Source organism: Oncorhynchus mykiss, chromosome 25 (assembly GCF_057628025.1).
Source record: "Oncorhynchus mykiss isolate SJ-2025 chromosome 25, ASM5762802v1, whole genome shotgun sequence".
Classification (NCBI taxonomy): domain Eukaryota; kingdom Metazoa; phylum Chordata; class Actinopteri; order Salmoniformes; family Salmonidae; genus Oncorhynchus; species Oncorhynchus mykiss.
The window spans coordinates 86,440,001-86,460,366 of record NC_143046.1 but is presented as its reverse complement, the minus strand read 5'-3'; the positions used below and the strand labels follow the sequence as shown (position 1 = coordinate 86,460,366).

At 50.9% G+C, this 20,366-nt stretch overlaps 1 protein-coding gene across 1 annotated transcript in view; it reads right to left on the bottom strand.

Annotated features, from left to right (window-relative positions):
• Positions 1-1,022: 1,022 nt before the first annotated feature.
• Positions 1,023-20,366, bottom strand: part of LOC110505914 (uncharacterized) — a 22,051-nt gene continuing 2,707 nt past the window's right edge. Inside the window, exons 2-10 of the mRNA XM_090219371.1 lie at positions 20,269-20,366; positions 19,902-20,130; positions 17,531-17,661; positions 17,338-17,453; positions 11,548-11,873; positions 6,216-11,405; positions 3,072-4,310; positions 2,748-2,942; positions 1,023-2,323 (exon numbers count right to left, since the gene is read on the bottom strand). The exon at positions 20,269-20,366 is cut by the window's right edge and continues 75 nt beyond it. Of these exons, the coding sequence (XP_090075497.1) occupies positions 1,112-2,323; positions 2,748-2,942; positions 3,072-4,310; positions 6,216-11,405; positions 11,548-11,873; positions 17,338-17,453; positions 17,531-17,661; positions 19,902-20,130; positions 20,269-20,366 (8,736 nt within the window). The 3' untranslated portion in view covers positions 1,023-1,111. The remainder of the gene's footprint in view (positions 2,324-2,747; positions 2,943-3,071; positions 4,311-6,215; positions 11,406-11,547; positions 11,874-17,337; positions 17,454-17,530; positions 17,662-19,901; positions 20,131-20,268) is intronic.

Sequence of the window (20,366 nt, the reverse complement as noted above, 5' to 3'; positions counted from 1 at the left end):
CAGTAGAGCATATACAACCCTCTATACAGTAGAGAATACACACCCCTCCATACAGTAGAGAATATACACCCCTCTATACAGTAGAGAATATACACCCCTCCATACAGTAGAGAATATACACCCCTCTATACAGTAGAGAATATACACCCCTCTATAGAGTAGAGAATATACACCCCTCCATACAGTAGAGAATATACACCCCTCTATACAGTAGAGTATATACACCCCTCCATACAGTAGAGAATATACACACCTCTATACTGTAGATAATATACAGCCCTCCATGAAACTAAAATCATACATATAATTAGTTTTTTGAAATATACAAATGTACATTTCACATGATATCTTATGGTTTGTACAATACTATGATTGTTCCAAGTTTCAGTTAAACCCTTCTATTAAAATAATGAGTATATACCACTCTGACCTGGCAGAAACCTGTGCATTACCTCCCATATAGATATTCCTAACTCAGAGAGGAGATTATAAAGTGCTTTCTGTGACTCAGTCTGTCCTGTGAGGGTTACAGATCTAGGACGTCCAGTTCTATGTCCTGTGAGGGTTACAGATCTAGGACGTCCAGGTCTATGTCCTGTGAGGGTTACAGATCTAGGACGTCCAGTTCTATGTCCTGTGAGGGTTGCAGATTTAGGACATCCAGTTCTATGTCCTGTGAGTGTTACAGATCTAGGACGCCCAGTTCTATGTCCTGTGAGGGTTACAGATCTAGGACGTCCAGTTCTATGTCCTGTGAGGGTTACAGATCTAGGACGTCCAGTTCTATGTCCTGTGAGGATTACAGATCTAGGACGTCCAGTTCTATGTCCTGTGAGTGTTACAGATCTAGGACGCCCAGTTCTATGTCCTGTGAGGGTTACAGATCTAGGACATCCAGTTCTATGTCTTGTGAGGGTTACAGATCTAGGACGTCCAGTTCTATGTCCTGTGAGGGTTACAGATCTAGGACGTCCAGTTCTATGTCCTGTGAGTGTTACAGATCTAGGACGCCCAGTTCTATGTCCAGTGAGGGTTACAGATCTAGGACATCCAGTTCTATGTCTTGTGAGGGTTACAGATCTAGGACGCCCAGTTCTATGTCCTGTGAGGGTTACAGATATAGGACATCCAGTTCTATGCCGTTCTCTTTTGGTTTCCTGCGTTTGGTTCTGGCTGGAGATCGGCTCCTCCTCTGGCCTTTCCCCCCTGACCCTTCCCCCGCAGATGCCATCTGGTGTCCATCAGAGACAGTTTCATTGGGCTCTATCAGGGTTAAGGAGCACATTTGTGAAACTGGGTCTGATGCCCTGGGCTCCGGGTCTGTGTTCTCCATTGATCCTGGCTGGGACTCCACAGAGGTTCTGGTCATCTGGTGGATCAGAGGGATTTCTCTATTTCCCTCCATCTCCTCACCCTCCTCGTCTTCAGGATTAAACTCCGCCACAGCATTCAACTGCACCTCCTCCTCTCCTCCCTCTTCCTCATCCTCTGCTGACACGCCCACATTACCCTCTGTTTCTTCCTCAGGAGTCTCCTCCTCTCCTCCTGTTTCTCCCTCTCCCCCTGTCTCTCCCGCTACTCCGGTCTCTTCATCTCCTGCAGCTTCCTCCTGATCTCCTGCTTCATCTACTCCAACTTTTTCATGATCTCCTGCTTCAGCTTCCCCTGCTTCTTCCTCTTCCCCTTCTACTAACTCCTCCCCCTCTCCAGTCTCCGCCCCCTCCACACCATCTTCTCCTGCACTTTCACACCCCGTCTCTCCTTCCCCTGCCTCTTCCTCCTCATCCTCAGTTCCCTCTACCACTCCATCCTCTTCCTGTTCTTCAGCCCCTATCTCCTCAGCTATTTCCTCCTCTACTTCACCCATCAGAGACTCAGCTCCGTGACTCTCCTGTCCCTCCTCCTCTCCCTCCTCTCCCCCAGTCACTCCTTCCTCTTCCTTCTCAGAGATATCTTCCTCTATAACAGTTGGTATAATATCCTCCTTTCTCTCCTCCTCTTCCTCGTCTTCGTGTACCACCTCTAGATTCCCAACCTGTTCCTCCTCCTCCTCCTCTTCCAGTTTGTCATTGTTCTTCCCCTGTGTGGGGCTAGGGGGCGCCGGAGACTCTGGGTCTTTCTTCATCTGCAGGATCTTACGCAGATCAAACGCCATCATCACCGGCGCCTTGGCAACCACAGCCTCCATTTTGATTGCCTTGTCCTCCGCCTTTTTCCGTATGCAGGCGTCGCAGGGACAGTACTCGTCCTCGCTGCGCTGGTCGCTAACATCGCCTGAACCCTGCTCTCCATCACTCTCGTTTACCGACTGGACCTTCATGACCTTTAAAGCAAAGTCAAACTTTATTAGGAGTGTATTTAAAATAAAGCAATAGAGTCTACAGTTGACAATAAAGTAGGAATTAAACACTATGTTTTAAATGGATAGTGCAAGATTTTTCTACTTACCCAGAATAAGATGTAGGAAGTTGCTAACTAGCATTAATGAAATTGCTAACTAGCGTTAGCGAAATTGCTAACTGACGTTAGCGAAATTGTTAACTAGCGTTGGGAAATTGCTAACTAACGTTAGTGAAATTGCTAACTAGCGTTGGGAAATTGTTAACAAGAATTAGCGCAACGAATGGAGTTCTTGGGGATCAGCATGCCAGCATTCATTGTGCATTCACTGCCAAAATATCTATACATTTACTAAAAGTTTGTTTTAAAGCTGTTCGAATAAAATATCACTAACTGGCCCCTCTCACCTTCAACCTCCGCCTCCTCTGGTCTGTTACGGTTGACTCCCGGGACATGTTAGGGGGTCGCGGCCCCCGGCCCGCCCGTCCCCGAATCTTCCTCAGTTCACGATCAATGCTCATCTGGATCCTCTTCTTCACCTCATCTCTCAGCTCAGTGATCATAGTGTCCAACATCACATTGTTGTCTAGGTCCCAACGCACCTTCACAAACACAACAGTATTATCCAGATTATTTATAAAAAATATATATATTTATGATTTTCATGATGATGCTAATTATTATTGCTGTTGTGTTTGTTGTTGTGGTTTTTATTATTGTTGTATCAGTACCTTTAACTCGGCCATGGCGTCCACGTAGTGGGTCATGAACTGTTTCTCCAGCTTCTTCAGCAGGTTGAGAACCCAGACCGGGTCAGGGTCCTGGGAGACACGCTTGGTGAGCAGCGGTCGTTGGACTGACGGGGGTGTCCCTGAGCTGGGGGTGTCCTCCGGGGTGTCTGTCTCTGTGTCAGTGGGGGATTTGTAGGCTGTGCTGTCTGAAGAGGATGGGCTCCCTGGGGTTTTGAGTCTCTCAAGGGTCTGCAGCATCTCACCTGTCCCTGGGGGCGACTCTGGGGGCGACTCATCCTCCCCTGGGCTGCTCCGCACTTGGCTGGCGATGTCTGGGGTAGCCGCGTCTGAAAGCAGCTCTGCTGATGTTGCTTCCTCTCCTCCTCCATCTGTCTCTCCTTCTCCTCCTCCATATGTCTCTCCCTCTCCTCCTCCATCTGTCTCTCCCTCTCCTCCTCCATATGTCTCTCCCTCTCCTCCTCCATATGTCTCTCCCTCTCCTCCTCCATCTGTCTCTCCCTCTCCTCCTCCATCTGTCTCTCCCTCTCCTCCTCCATCTATCTCTCCCTCTCCTCCTCCATCTGTCTCTCCCTCTCCTCCTCCATCTATCTCTCCCTCTCCTCCTCCATCTGTCTCTCCCTCTCCTACCTCCCCCTCTCCTCCTCCATCTGTCTCTCCCTCTCCTCCTCCATCTATCTCTCCCTCTCCTCCTCCATCTGTCTCTCCCTCTCCTACCTCCCCCTCTCCTCCTCCATCTGTCTCTCCTTCTCCTCCTCCATCTATCTCTCCCTCTCCTCCTCCATCTGTCTCTCCCTCTCCTCCTCCACCTATCTCTCCCTCTCCTCCTCCATCTGTCTCTCCCTCTCCTCCTCTGTCTGTCTCCCCCTCTCCTCCTCCTTCCCCTCCTTCTCCCTTCGCTATGAGAGTGATGTCACCCGCTGTTTCATCTGGTCTGGTCTTCCCAGAACCCCCAGACCCTGCTGAGCCGCTGCTCAGGTCCACACCAGAATCTTTTAGCCTCTCCTTCTCCTCTGTCTCTCCTTCCTTCCTCTTCTCGAGGTCAGGCTTAGACAGCCACAGTGACTCTAGTATATCCATGACCTCTTGGTACCGCTGATCCCGGTCAGGGCCTGGGGCTGCAGCTGGAGAAGGGGGCGGGTCGATGAGCTGCAGCTGGGCCAGACAGTCCAGCAGACCTTTAGCAGAGGAGCTCAGTCTGCGTCCGTACACTGGACTTATCTGGAGTAAAGAGACAGGTGGGAGAAATAAGGATTAGGAATACTGTAAATCATATCAAAAAAGTGTTTTATTCTCCCCCTGAAAGTCACACGAACCATGTGAATATGACAATAAAAGTTTGCAAATAATAACAGTTATTAGTATGCAATATACAGTGCCTTGCGAAAGTATTCGGCCCCCTTGAACTTTGCGACCTTTTGCCACATTTCAGGCTTCAAACATGAAGAGATAAAACTGTATTTTTTTGTGAAGATTCAACAACAAGTGGAACACAATCATGAAGTGGAACGACATTTATTGGTTATTTCAAACTTTTTTAACAAATCAAAAACTGAAAAATTGGGCGTGCAAAATTATTCAGCCCCTTTACTTTCAGTGCAGCAAACTCTCTCCAGAAGTTCAGTGAGGATCTCTGAATGATCCAATGTTGGCCTAAATGACTAATGATGATAAATACAATCCACCTGTGTGTAATCAAGTCTCCGTATAAATACACCTGCACTGTGATAGTCTCAGAGGTCTGTTGAAAGCGCAGAGAGCATCATGAAGAACAAGGAACACACCAGGCAGGTCCGAGATACTGTTGTGAAGAAGTTTAAAGCCGGATTTGGATACAAAAAGATTTCCCAAGCTTTAAACATCCCAAGGAGCACTGTGCAAGCGATAATATTGAAATGGAAGGAGTATCAGACCACTGCAAATCTACCAAGACCTGGCCGTCCCTCTAAACTTTCAGCTCATACAAGGAGAAGACTGATCAGAGATGCAGCCAAGAGGCCCATGGTCACTCTGGATGAACTGCAGAGATCTACAGCTGAGGTGGGAGACTCTGTCCATAGGACAACAATCAGTCGTATATTGCACAAATCTGGCCTTTATGGAAGAGTGGCAAGAAGAAAGCCATTTCTTAAAGATATCCATAAAAAGTGTCGTTTAAAGTTTGCCACAAGCCACCTGGGAGACACACCAAACATGTGGAAGAAGGTGCTCTGGTCAGATGAAACCAAAATTGAACTTTTTGGCAACAATGCAAAACATTATGTTTGGCGTAAAAGCAACACAGCTGAACACACCATCCCCACTGTCAAACATGGTGGTGGCAGCATCATGGTTTGGGCCTGCTTTTCTTCAGCAGGGACAGGGAAGATGGTTAAAATTGATGGGAAGATGGATGGAGCCAAATACAGGACCATTCTGGAAGAAAACCTGATGGAGTCTGCAAAAAAACTGAGACTGGGACGGAGATTTGTCTTCCAACAAGACAATGATCCAAAACATAAAGCAAAATCTACAATGGAATGGTTAAAAAAATAAACATATCCAGGTGTTAGAATGGCCAAGTCAAAGTCCAGACCTGAATCCAATCGAGAATCTGTGGAAAGAACTGAAAACTGCTGTTCACAAATGCTCTCCATCCAACCTCACTGAGCTCGAGCTGTTTTGCAAGGAGGAATGGGAAAAAATGTCAGTCTCTCGATGTGCAAAACTGATAGAGACATACCCCAAGCGACTTAAAGCTGTAATCGCAGCAAAAGGTGGCGCTACAAAGTATTAACTTAAGGGGGCTGAATAATTTTGCACGCCCAATTTTTCAGTTTTTGATTTGTTAAAAAAGTTTGAAATATCCAATAAATGTCGTTCCACTTCATGATTGTGTCCCACTTGTTGTTGATTCTTCACAAAAAAATACAGTTTTATATCTTTATGTTTGAAGCCTGAAATGTGGCAAAAGGTCGCAAAGTTCAAGGGGGCCGAATACTTTCGCAAGGCACTGTATAAGTAAAACTATACTGTAACGTATATTACCCTATGAGTAAACTACATGTAAGTTAAAAGACATTGAAAATATCTTATGCTCACCTGGAAGTAAAAGTATGTAAGTAAAAGTCTAGAAACAGGAAATACCTCGGGTAGGGAGCTGCATCGGCCCAGTGTAGGGTTCAGTAAAACCTTCATTACTGCCACAGATGAGTGGCAGCTCCAAGGCAGCTCAGACTCTCTACTGAGGAACAGGTGGCGATGACAAGGAGAACTGATGTCATTGTTGGGCGGGGCTGGGTCAGGGCAGCAGTCAGCACACTCAGAGCACTCTCCCTCCTCCTCCTCTGCTCCCACCTCCCCCTCTTCTTCTTTTTTCACCTCCTCTTCTTCTTTATCTTTCTTCTCCTTCTCCCCCGCTGCTGCTTCCTCCTCCTCCTCTCCCCTCTCTTCCTCCTCCTCTTTCACCTCTCCCTCTTCCTCTGGTTGCCCGGCAGCCTTTTTTACTTCCTCATCCTGTTGTCCTGTTTCAGCCATGTTCTCCTGCTCCTCTTCCTCTTGTCCTGTTTCAGCCATGTTCTCCTGCTCCTCTTTCTCTTCCTGTTGTCCTGTTTCAGCCGTGTTCTCCTGCTCCTCTTCCTCTTCCTGTTGTCCTGTTTCAGCCATGTTTTCCTGCTCCTCTTCCTCTTCCCGTTGTCCTGTTTCAGCCGTGTTCTCCTGCTCCTCTTCCTCTTTCTGTTGTCCTGTTTCAGCCGTGTTCTCCTGCTCCTCTTCCTCTTCCTGTTGTCCTTTTTCAGCCGTGTTCTCCTGCTCCTCTTCCTGTTTTCCTGTTTCAGCCGTGTTCTCCTGCTCCATCTCTGTAGTTTCAATCGGTTCTTGTTTCTCCTCAGTCTCCTCTCCTCCTTGTCCCTCTGTTTCCCCTCCTTTCTCATCTCCTTCCTCTCTTTTTACTTCTGTCTCTTCAATTCCCTCGTTCATCTCATCTTCAGGGTTATCCATGCCGCTGTCAGCAGGGATGCCTCTCAGCCAATCACTGACAATGTCATTGGGTGAGGTTTTGGGCAGACAGAGGGGACCCAGCTCCTCTAGCTCCGCCTCTTCCTGTTTGAGCTTCCTCCTCCTCTGGCTACTCCCACTCTTCCCACTCTTCCCACTATCAGGGATGCTAACCTTTGACCCTGCAGGGCTGGAGAGGCGCGAGGCGGCCATGTTCCCCCTGAGCAGGTCAGCTGCAGACAGCGACTGGGAGAGGAGGCTATCGCTGACGCTGGCCGTACCCAGCTGGATGGCGGGTCTGGAGCCCTCAGAGGGATTGATGGACTGGGAGGTAGGGTTTCCTGCTTGGGCCGACTTTGGTTTGGAATTCCCTTTTATCACAATCTTATCCGTTTTGGAGGTTTTCACGGAGTGAACGCTGCCCGTGTCACTCTGAGCTTTGACCCTGTGACCTTTCACTTGCAGGAAGGAGGCCCTTGTCTCTGGCCTCTCATCGTCCTGGGCCTCGCTGGCCTTCTGGACTTTCACCTTTGACCTGGTGGAGCGGGCGAAGGAAGCCGCTCTTGAGTCTCCTTCTGCTTTAGCAGGGCTCTTAGAATGTACGCTGGGAGCTTTCTTCTCTGTGACATGATCTCTGACATCATCATCTCTGTGTGCAGCCGTGCTGGCAGGTCGGCTCGTGGCATGACTTTGAGACTCCTCTTTGGTCTCGGTGGTGGCAGGGGGTGTCTGATTGCTGGATTTAGCATTGGCCTGTGATGCTGTGGAGAGGGGTCTGGTGGAGGAATCTGCGTTTCTTTTGGGTTTTGTGCTCATTGCAGATTTCACACTGCCTGTCTCAAGGTCATTTCCTGTAGTGCTGGGGGCGGGGCTAACGCCTCTCTCACCTGTCTCTTTTTTCAGGTGCAGAAAGGTACTTGTGTTACCACCATTAGACGTATGAGATGTACTGGACTTAGCTGAGATGTAAGATTTAGACGACATGGCGCAAGCTGGTCTCTCCTCTGTTTTCTCTCCCTCCCAGTCAACCCCTGTTGTTTCAATGGCAGGGACGTCTGCTGCTTTAGGTGCTGGAGAGACCGCTCTAGCACTTCCACTATTACAGGTGGACTTGTGAGACCTGCTGGACTTTGCTGAAGCACTATTTTTAGTCGACATGGCACTCGCTGGTCTCTCTGTCCCCTCTCCCTTCTCGTCCCTTCCGGTGGTCTCATTAACATCAGCTTGTTCTGCAGTTGGAGTTTCAGCCCTCCTACCACTGGACGACTTATGAGACCTGTTGGTCTTGACAGAGGCGGTGGATTTGTCTCTCTGTTCTTTTCCACCTGTCGTCTCGATAGCAGGAATATCTTGAGCCACTGGAGAGACTGCTCTACTACTTCCATTACAGGTGGGCCTGTTAGACTTGCGGGACATTGCTGAAGCGTTAGATTTAGCTGACATGACGCCGTTTGCTCTCTCTTTCTCCTCTCCGACCTCGTCTCTTCCTGTTGTTTCAATAACAGGGACATCGGCTGGTTGAGATATTGGACTCTCAGCCTTCCTGCTGCAGGTAGATTTATGAGACCTGCTGGACTTGACTGAAGCACTGGTTTTAGCTGAGATGGCGCTCGGCGGTCTCTCCTCTGTGTCTCCAGCAGCAGTTGTATCGTCAACCATCTCCTCTCCTCCTGTCGTCGTAATAACAGGGATGTCTTTAGTCCCCGGAGTCTCAGCCCAGACATTCCTACTGCAGGTAGACTTGAGGGACCTGCTGGACTTTGACGTGGCACTTGCTGCTCTCTTCTCTCCCTCATCATCTCCAGTAGGTTCAGGCTCAGTCGCTGGCACCTCTGGTGAGTTGGAGGAAGGGGCCCGTTCTGCTTTGCTGCAGGTAGACTTGTGAGATATGCTAGATTTCACTGAGGCATTATTGTTATCCAAAATGGCGCTCGCTGGTCTCTCCTCTGTTTCTCCGGCAGCAGCAGCAGACCCATTCTCATCTCCCTCTGTTGTTTCAATAGCAGGGATGTCTTTAGCAACAGGTGTCTCAGCCCTAACACTCCTACTACAGGTAGACTTGTGAGACCTGCTAGATCTGACAGAAGCACTGGTTTTAGCTGACAATGCACTCGCTGTCTTCTCTTCCTCTGTTTTCTCCTCTGGATCGTTGACAGGAGTTTCACATGCGGCTGGCTTTGGAGAGGCAGCTTTACAGGCAGACTTGTGGGTCCTGCTGAACTTGATAGAAGCCCTCGTTTTAGCTGACATGGCTCTTGCTTCTCTCTCCTCTCCCTCATCATCTCCTGTAGACTTACAGGACCTACGGGACTTTGCTGAAGCATTGGTTTTAGCTGACAATGCACCCGCTGCATCCGCGTCTGCTGGATCGTTGACTAGAGTTTCACTCGCTGCTGGTTTTGGAGAAACAACTCTAATACTCCTACTGCAGGTTGACTTATGAGACCTGCTGGACTTGGCTGAAAGGTTAGATTTAACAGACGTGGAGATCGTTGCTCTCTCCTCTCCCTCATCCTCTCCAGTAGGTTCAGGTTCAGTAGCTGGTACCTCTGGTGAGTAGGCGGAAAGGACCTGTTCTGCTTTGCTGCAGGTAGACTTACAGGACCTACGAGACTTTGCTGAGAGGTTAGATCTAACAGACATGGAGCTCTCTAACCTCTCCTCTGTTTTCTCGCCCACTTCTTCCTCTTCACCTTCACCTGTTGTCTCAATAGCAGTGACTTCAGGTGTTTCAGAGCTGGTAGAAGCAGCCCTAGCATTATGACTTTTGGTAGACTTATGGGATCTGCTGGAATTTGCTGAAGTGTTAGTTTTAGCTGACATGACACTGGCTCCTCTCTCCTCTGTCTCTGCTGCTCCTGTATCCTGAGCGACGCCTGGTTCTGATCTGGGAGATGATGCCCTCTCTGAAGCTTTGGTGGACCCATCTGCTTTGCTACAGGTAGATGTATGAGATCTGCTGGACTTGGCTGAGAGATTAGATTTAACTGACATAATGCTTGCTGCTCTCTGTTCTCCTCCATCTTCTACCTCTCCCTCTTTCACTTCTCCCTCCATCGGTTCTTCCATTTGTTCCTCCATGTCTGCAAGGGATTCTGAGGCCTTAGACTTCTGGGAGGTTCTGGAGGTCCTGCCCTTGACTGAAGAGAAGGATTTGGCTGAGAGGACACTGGCTGCTCTCTCGTCTTTCTCCCCTTCCTCTATTTTCTCTCCAACCTCTACCTCTCCCTCCGTCCCTGTATCTTCTCCCTCCTCGGGCAGCGACATGTGTGACATCATGCTGGCTGCTCGGCCCTCTTGGTAGAAGTGGGTACAGTTGGACCTGTTGGTCCTCTGAGAAAATCCACACTCATCTGAGCCACCTGAGAGTCCTCTCCCTGACCTCTCCTCCTCCTCTTCTTCTTGAGATCGCTTTGACCTATGTGACTTCTGTGAGTGGCAGGACACAGGGTCGTAACCTTGGTCACACCCCCCACAATGAGAACATACACTGGAGCCTATAGACCCCACTGACTCAATGGACCCCCCTGAGCCACCGGAGACGCTGACTGCCCTCTTCCCACCCTGCTCAGCTTCATCATCGCCCTCCTCTGGAGCCACAGGGATCCTGATTCTATTGGAGGGAGCTCTGGATTCGTGGGAAGCGTGGCTGGCCTTCGACAACGAGCTGTCCACTCTCTCCTCGTCGGCCTTAGGGGTGACTTCTCCTCTGCAGCAGGAGCACGAGTTACTAGAACGCCGGGAGGAGGTTTTGCTCCCCCTCTCCTCTCCCTGTAGGGCAGGGGTGTGTTTTCTGCTCCTGGAGGAAGTAGACATAGGGCTGGGAGGCTGTGGTGTCAAGGGGAGGGCTTGTGGGGGGTCGTTGCTATGGCAGCAGCGTGAGATGCTGGGAGGGAGGTCATCCACATCGTCCTGAAGTGCTTGGAGCACATGGGAGGAGCTAGACAGAGGACGCTCCTCCCCCTGGTTGTCTGTGGCACCCAGGTTAAGCTCGCTGTGGCTGCAGCTGCTGCTGACTGTACACACCTCCACCATTCCATGGACAACCCTTCCGAGCTCTGAGCACTCCCTGTGGGTCGCACGCCTCCTCACCAACTTGCTGGAGCGGCAGGAGGAGGAGGAGCTTGAGGAGTGGGTGTGTCTAACCCTGGAGTGTGAGTGCTTAGAAGTCTGGATGTGGGCGGGGTTCTCCCAAAGGTCATACTCCTGTCTCTGGAAGCAGCAGGCATAATGTGACTGTGGCTCCTCCAGGGAGCGCTGTGGAGGCTTGGGGGTGTAGTCGGCAGCTTCAACAACACAGGAGGCGGAGTCAGGGTCTGAGCAGCTTTCTGATTGGCCTTGCTGCAGGAAACAACGATAGCAATAGATTTGATTTGTAAAGCACATTTCATACACACAGCAGTTTACTGAACAAATACAAATATATATTACAGAACTAGAGTAATAGAAAACAACAAAAGCAAAAAGGCATAACAAAGTTTACCTGTAGGAAGTAGGGCGGGGCTTCCCTGAGGGGACAGCAGTCATTGGTCAGAGAGTCAGAGGGAGACTTCTTAATCTCCGTGGACCACTGGAGCCTCTCGTCGTTATGGAGACGAAACCGCACCCTCATCTCCACAGACAGGCTGCCGTCTTTGTTCACCAGTACCCGCTTCTCTATGTCATCGTTAAGCGCCGCCTCCTTGCCACCTTGTCTGCCGAGGCCATTAGGGTAGGACTTGTCAGAGGACAGAGAGAAGCGGGTGGAGCGGTTGGAAGAGTCTGAGAGAGGATGGATGATGGTCTTCTTAGTCTCCAGACCAAAGTTCACTAGAGAGAGAGAGAGAGAGACAGAGAGAGACAGAGAGAGAGAGAGAGACAGAGAGAGAGAGAGAGAGAGAGAGAGAGAGACAGCAGAGAGACAGAGAGACAGAGAGAGAGAGAGAGAGAGAGAGAGAGAGAGAGAGAGAGAGAGAGAGAGCAAAACAGATTGGAAAGATTAGTCACAATGTTCACTGAATATTCAATAGTAACACACTACCACTCACAGACATACACTATCACTCACAGACACACACTACCACACACAGACACACACTACCACACACAGACACACACTACCACTCACAGACACACACTACCACTCACAGACACACACTACCACTCACAGACACACACTACCACTCACAGACACACACTACCACTCACAGACACACACTACCACTCACAGACACACACTACCACTCACAGACACACACTACCACTCACAGACACACACTACCACAGACACACACTACCACACACAGACACACACTACCACTCACAGACACACACTACCACTCACAGACACACACTATCACTCACAGACACACACTACCACACACAGACACACACTACCACTCACAGACACACACTACCACTCACAGACACACACTACCACTCACAGACACACACTACCACTCACAGACACACACTACCACTCACAGACACACACTACCACTCACAGACACACACTACCACACACAGACACACAATACCACTCACAGACACACACTACCACTCACAGACACACACTACCACTCACAGACACACACTACCACAGACACACACTACCACACACAGACACACACTACCACTCACAGACACACACTACCACTCACAGACACACACTATCACTCACAGACACACACTACCACACACAGACACACACTACCACTCACAGACACACACTACCACACACAGACACACACTACCACTCACAGACACAAACTACCACTCACAGACACACACTACCACACACAGACACACACTACCACTCACAGACACACACTACCACACACAGACACACTATCACTCACAGACACACACTACCACTCACAGACACACACTACCACACACAGACACACACTACCACTCACAGACACACACTACCACTCACAGACACACACTACCACTCACAGACACACACTACCACACACAGACACACTACCACTCACAGACACACACTACCACACACAGACACACTATCACTCACAGACACACACTACCACTCACAGACACACACTACCACACACAGACACACACTACCACTCACAGACACACACTACCACTCACAGACATACACTACCACTCACAGACACACACTATCACTCACAGACACACACTACCACACACAGACACACACTACCACTCACAGACACACACTACCACTCACAGACACACACTACCACACACAGACACACACTATCACTCACAGGCACACACTACCACTCACAGACACATACTATCACTCACAGACACACACTACCACACACAGACACACACTACCACTCACAGACACACGCTACCACTCACAGACACACACTACCACTCACAGACACACACTACCACTCACAGACACACACTACCACTCACAGACACACACTACCACAGACACACACTACCACACACAGACACACACTACCACTCACAGACACACACTACCACTCACAGACACACACTATCACTCACAGACACACACTACCACACACAGACACACACTACCACTCACAGACACACACTACCACTCACAGACACACACTACCACTCACAGACACACACTACCACTCACAGACACACACTACCACTCACAGACACACACTACCACTCACAGACACACACTACCACTCACAGACACACACTACCACTCACAGACACACACTACCACACACAGACACACAATACCACTCACAGACACACACTACCACTCACAGACACACACTACCACTCACAGACACACACTACCACAGACACACACTACCACACACAGACACACACTACCACTCACAGACACACACTACCACTCACAGACACACACTATCACTCACAGACACACACTACCACACACAGACACACACTACCACTCACAGACACACACTACCACACACAGACACACACTACCACTCACAGACACACACTACCACTCACAGACACACACTACCACACACAGACACACACTACCACTCACAGACACACACTACCACACACAGACACACTATCACTCACAGACACACACTACCACACACAGACACACACTACCACACACAGACACACACTACCACTCACAGACACACACTACCACTCACAGACACACACTACCACTCACAGACACACACTACCACTCACAGACACACACTACCACTCACAGACACACACTACCACTCACAGACACACACTACCACTCACAGACACACACTACCACTCACAGACACACACTACCACAGACACACACTACCACACACAGACACACACTACCACTCACAGACACACACTACCACTCACAGACACACACTATCACTCACAGACACACACTACCACACACAGACACACACTACCACTCACAGACACACACTACCACTCACAGACACACACTACCACTCACAGACACACACTACCACTCACAGACACACACTACCACTCACAGACACACACTACCACTCACAGACACACACTACCACTCACAGACACACACTACCACACACAGACACACAATACCACTCACAGACACACACTACCACTCACAGACACACACTACCACTCACAGACACACACTACCACAGACACACACTACCACACACAGACACACACTACCACTCACAGACACACACTACCACTCACAGAAACACACTATCACTCACAGACACACACTACCACACACAGACACACACTACCACTCACAGACACACACTACCACACACAGACACACACTACCACTCACAGACACAAACTACCACTCACAGACACACACTACCACACACAGACACACACTACCACTCACAGACACACACTACCACACACAGACACACTATCACTCACAGACACACACTACCACTCACAGACACACACTACCACACACAGACACACACTACCACTCACAGACACACACTACCACTCACAGACACACACTACCACTCACAGACACACACTACCACACACAGACACACTACCACTCACAGACACACACTACCACACACAGACACACTATCACTCACAGACACACACTACCACTCACAGACACACACTACCACACACAGACACACACTACCACTCACAGACACACACTACCACTCACAGACATACACTACCACTCACAGACACACACTATCACTCACAGACACACACTACCACACACAGACACACACTACCACTCACAGACACACACTACCACTCACAGACACACACTACCACACACAGACACACACTATCACTCACAGGCACACACTACCACTCACAGACACATACTATCACTCACAGACACACACTACCACACACAGACACACACTACCACTCACAGACACACACTACCACTCACAGACACACACTACCACTCACAGACACACACTACCACTCACAGACACACACTACCACTCACAGACACACACTACCACAGACACACACTACCACACACAGACACACACTACCACTCACAGACACACACTACCACTCACAGACACACACTATCACTCACAGACACACACTACCACACACAGACACACACTACCACTCACAGACACACACTACCACTCACAGACACACACTACCACTCACAGACACACACTACCACTCACAGACACACACTACCACTCACAGACACACACTACCACTCACAGACACACACTACCACTCACAGACACACACTACCACTCACAGACACACACTACCACACACAGACACACAATACCACTCACAGACACACACTACCACTCACAGACACACACTACCACTCACAGACACACACTACCACAGACACACACTACCACACACAGACACACACTACCACTCACAGACACACACTACCACTCACAGACACACACTATCACTCACAGACACACACTACCACACACAGACACACACTACCACTCACAGACACACACTACCACACACAGACACACACTACCACTCACAGACACACACTACCACTCACAGACACACACTACCACACACAGACACACACTACCACTCACAGACACACACTACCACACACAGACACACTACCACTCACAGACACACACTACCACTCACAGACACACACTACCACACACAGACACACACTACCACTCACAGACACACACTACCACTCACAGACACACACTACCACTCACAGACACACACTACCACACACAGACACACACTACCACTCACAGACACACACTACCACACACAGACACACTATCACTCACAGACACACACTACCACTCACAGACACACACTACCACACACAGACACACACTACCACTCACAGACACACACTACCACTCACAGACATACACTACCACTCACAGACACACACTATCACTCACAGACACACACTACCACACACAGACACACACTACCACTCACAGACACACACTACCACTCACAGACACACACTACCACACACAGACACACACTATCACTCACAGGCACACACTACCACTCACAGACACATACTATCACTCACAGACACACACTACCACACACAGACACACACTACCACTCACAGACACACACTACCACTCACAGACATACACTACCACTCACAGACACACTATCACTCACAGACACACACTACCACTCACAGACACACTATCACTCACAGACATACACTACCACTCACAGACACACACTATCACTCACAGTCATACACTACCACTCACAGACACACACTACCACTCACAGACATACACTACCACTCACAGACACACTATCACTCACAGACACACACTACCACTCACAGACACACACTACCACTCACAGACATACACTACCACTCACAGTCACACACTACCACTCACAGACACACACTACCACTCACAGACACACACTATCACTCACAGACACACACTACCACTCACAGACACACACTACCACTCACAGACACACACTACCACACACAGACACACACTACCACTCACAGACACACACTACCACACACAGACACACACTATCACTCACAGGCACACACTACCACACACAGACACACACTACCACTCACAGACACACACTACCACTCACAGACACACACTACCACACACAGACACACACTATCACTCACAGACACACACCACCACTCACAGACACACACTATCACTCACAGACACACACTACCGCACACAGACACACACTATCACTCACAGACACACACTCCCACTCACAGACATACACTATCACTCACAGACACACACTACCACTCACAGACACACACTACCACTCACAGACACACACTACCACTCACAGACACACACTACCACTCACAGACACACACATCATGACCTACCGTTCCTCTTGCTGCCGTGTCCTTCGCTGTAGACACTAGACCGTGACCGAGCTCCCTGACCATTACGAGGTGACCGGGCTCCAGTACCGGGAGACCTGGCCCCACTGCCAGGTGACCTGTGTCAATCAATCAACAAACCAATCAAAATACACACAATAGAATACAGTGTAATAGCATAGATCCGTATACTAACCGCGTCCCCAGTCCAGGTAGTTTCTCCTCAGAGTGCTTGGCTACATAGTTCAGGAGTAGAGGTCTGAAGGGCTCTCGACCCACACACACCAACACACCTGGACACGTCATCAGGCTCTGTGCACTGTCAATCTACACGCACACACACACAGGCAAACACACACACACAGGCACACACACACACACAGGCAAACACACACACGCACGTTAGTGCACATACACATACCTGGACACTGTCAATCTACACAACTCTAAACTTCCCCCTCCCTCCCCCCTCCAATAAACCACACACTCCAAGTCCTGTCTCCCCCTCCCCAACACACCACACACTCCCAGTCCTACCCCCCCCTCCCCAACACACCACACTCCCAGTCCTACCTCCGCCTCCCCAACACACCACACTCTCCATCCTACCTCCCACTCCCCAACACACACTCCCGGTCCTACCTCCACCTCCCCAACACACCACACTCCCAGTCCTACCTCCCCCAACACACCACACACTCCATCCTACCTCCCCCTCCCCAACACACCACACACTCCATCCTACCTCCCCCTCCCCAACACACCACACACTCCATCCTACCTCCCCCTCCCCAACACACCACACACTCCCAGTCCTACCTCCCCCTCCCCAAAACACCACACACTCCATCCTACCTCCCCCTCCCCAACACACCACACACTCCCAGTCCTACCTCCCCCTCCCCAAAACACCACACACTCCATCCTACCTCCCCCTCCCCTCCCCAACACACCACACTCCATCCTACCTCCCCCTCCCCCTCCCCAACACACCACACTCCCAGTCCTACCTCCCCCAACACACCACACACTCCATCCTACCTCCCCCTCCCCAACACACCACACACTCCATCCTACCTCCCCCTCCCCCTCCCCAACACACCACACTCCCAGTCCTACCTCCTCCAACACACCACACACTCCATCCTACCTCCCCCTCCCCAACACACCACACACTCCATCCTACCTCCCCCTCCCCAACACACCACACACTCCATCCTACCTCCCCCTCCCCAACACACCACACTCCCAGTCCTACCTCCCCCAACACACCACACACTCCATCCTACCTCCCCCTCCCCAATACACCACACACTCCATCCTAACTCCCCCTCCCCAACACACCAAACACTCCCAGTCCTACCTCCCCCTCCCCAATACACCACACACTCCCAGTCCTACCTTGCCCCCCAATACACCACACACTCCCAGTCCTACCTCCCCCTCCCCAATACACCACACACTCCATTCTACCTCCCCCTCCCCAACACACCACACACTCCCAGTCCTACCTCCCCCCTCCCCAACACACCACACACTCCCAGTCCTACCTCCCCCAACACACCACACACTCAACCCTACCTCCCCCTCCCCAACACACCACACACTCCCAGTCCTACATCCCCCCTCCCCAACACACCACACACTCCCAGTCCTACCTCCCCCAACACACCACACACTCAATCCTACCTCCCCATCCCCAATACACTCCATCCTACCTCCCCCTCCCCTCCCCAACACATCACACTCCCAGTCCTACCTCCCCCTCTCCAACACACTCCATCCTACCCCCCCTCCCCTCCCCAACACATCACACTTCCAGTCCTACCTCCCCCTCCCCAAGACACCACACACTCCCAGTCCTACCTCCCCCTCCCCAAGACACCACACACCGCCACCTCCCCCTCCCCAAGACACCACACATCGCCATCTCCCCCTCCCCAACACACCGCCACCTCCCCAACGCACCACACACCGCCACCTCCCCCTCCCCAAGACACCTCCACCTCCCCCTCCACCTCCCCTCCCCAACACACTGCCACCTCCCCCACCCCAACACACCACATACGCCACCTCCCCCTCCCCAACACACCACACACCTCCCCCTCCCCAACACACCACACACCGCCACCTCCCCAACACACCACACACCGCCACCTCCCCCTCCCCAACACACCACACACCGCCACCTCCCCCTCCCCAACACACCACACACCGCCACCTCCCCCTCCCCAACACACCACACACACCGCCATCTCCCCCTCCCCAAGACACCACACACCACCACCTCCCCCTCCCCAACACACCACACACCGCCACCTCCCCCTCCCCAAGACACCACACACCGCCATCTCCCCCTCCCCTCCCCAACACACCACACACCGCCATCTCCCCCTCCCCAAGACACCTCCACCTCCCCCTCCACCTCCCCTCCCCAACACACCGCCCTCTCCCCAACACACCACACACCTCCCCCTCCCCAACACACCACACACCTCCCCCTCCCCAACACAACACACACCTCCCCCTCCCTCCTCCCCCTCCCTCCTCCCTCCTCCCAGATGTACCTTGCGTCCCTCCAGTGTGTATAATTTCCTGACGTGACACTGCATCAGTTCCGAGATGCCCTCCAGAAACACTCGGAGGCTCCGGGCCGAGCGGCGACTCAGAATCACACTCCTCCTCACTGCAGGGTCGCTGTTCCTGACCAATAGGATGCGTCGCTGCCGTGTTGGGGTGTGGCTTGGAGCACTGGGAGGAGGAGGGTCTTCTGCTGGTCGCTGTGGCACTCTTCGACTGTACACACACCATGAACACACACACTATACATATACTGTACTATACACATGTTAAGCATCATGCACAGATGCCATAGACATACACACATCATATTTACAGTGTTATATACACATAGACATTCATTCAAACACTCACCTGTTGTGGTGCCAGAGGGCGGGACGTTTGCCAGCCAGCTCTATGTTGATTGGTTTAGCCTGCCGTCTGTCAGAGCAGAGGTAGCACCCACCGTCCTC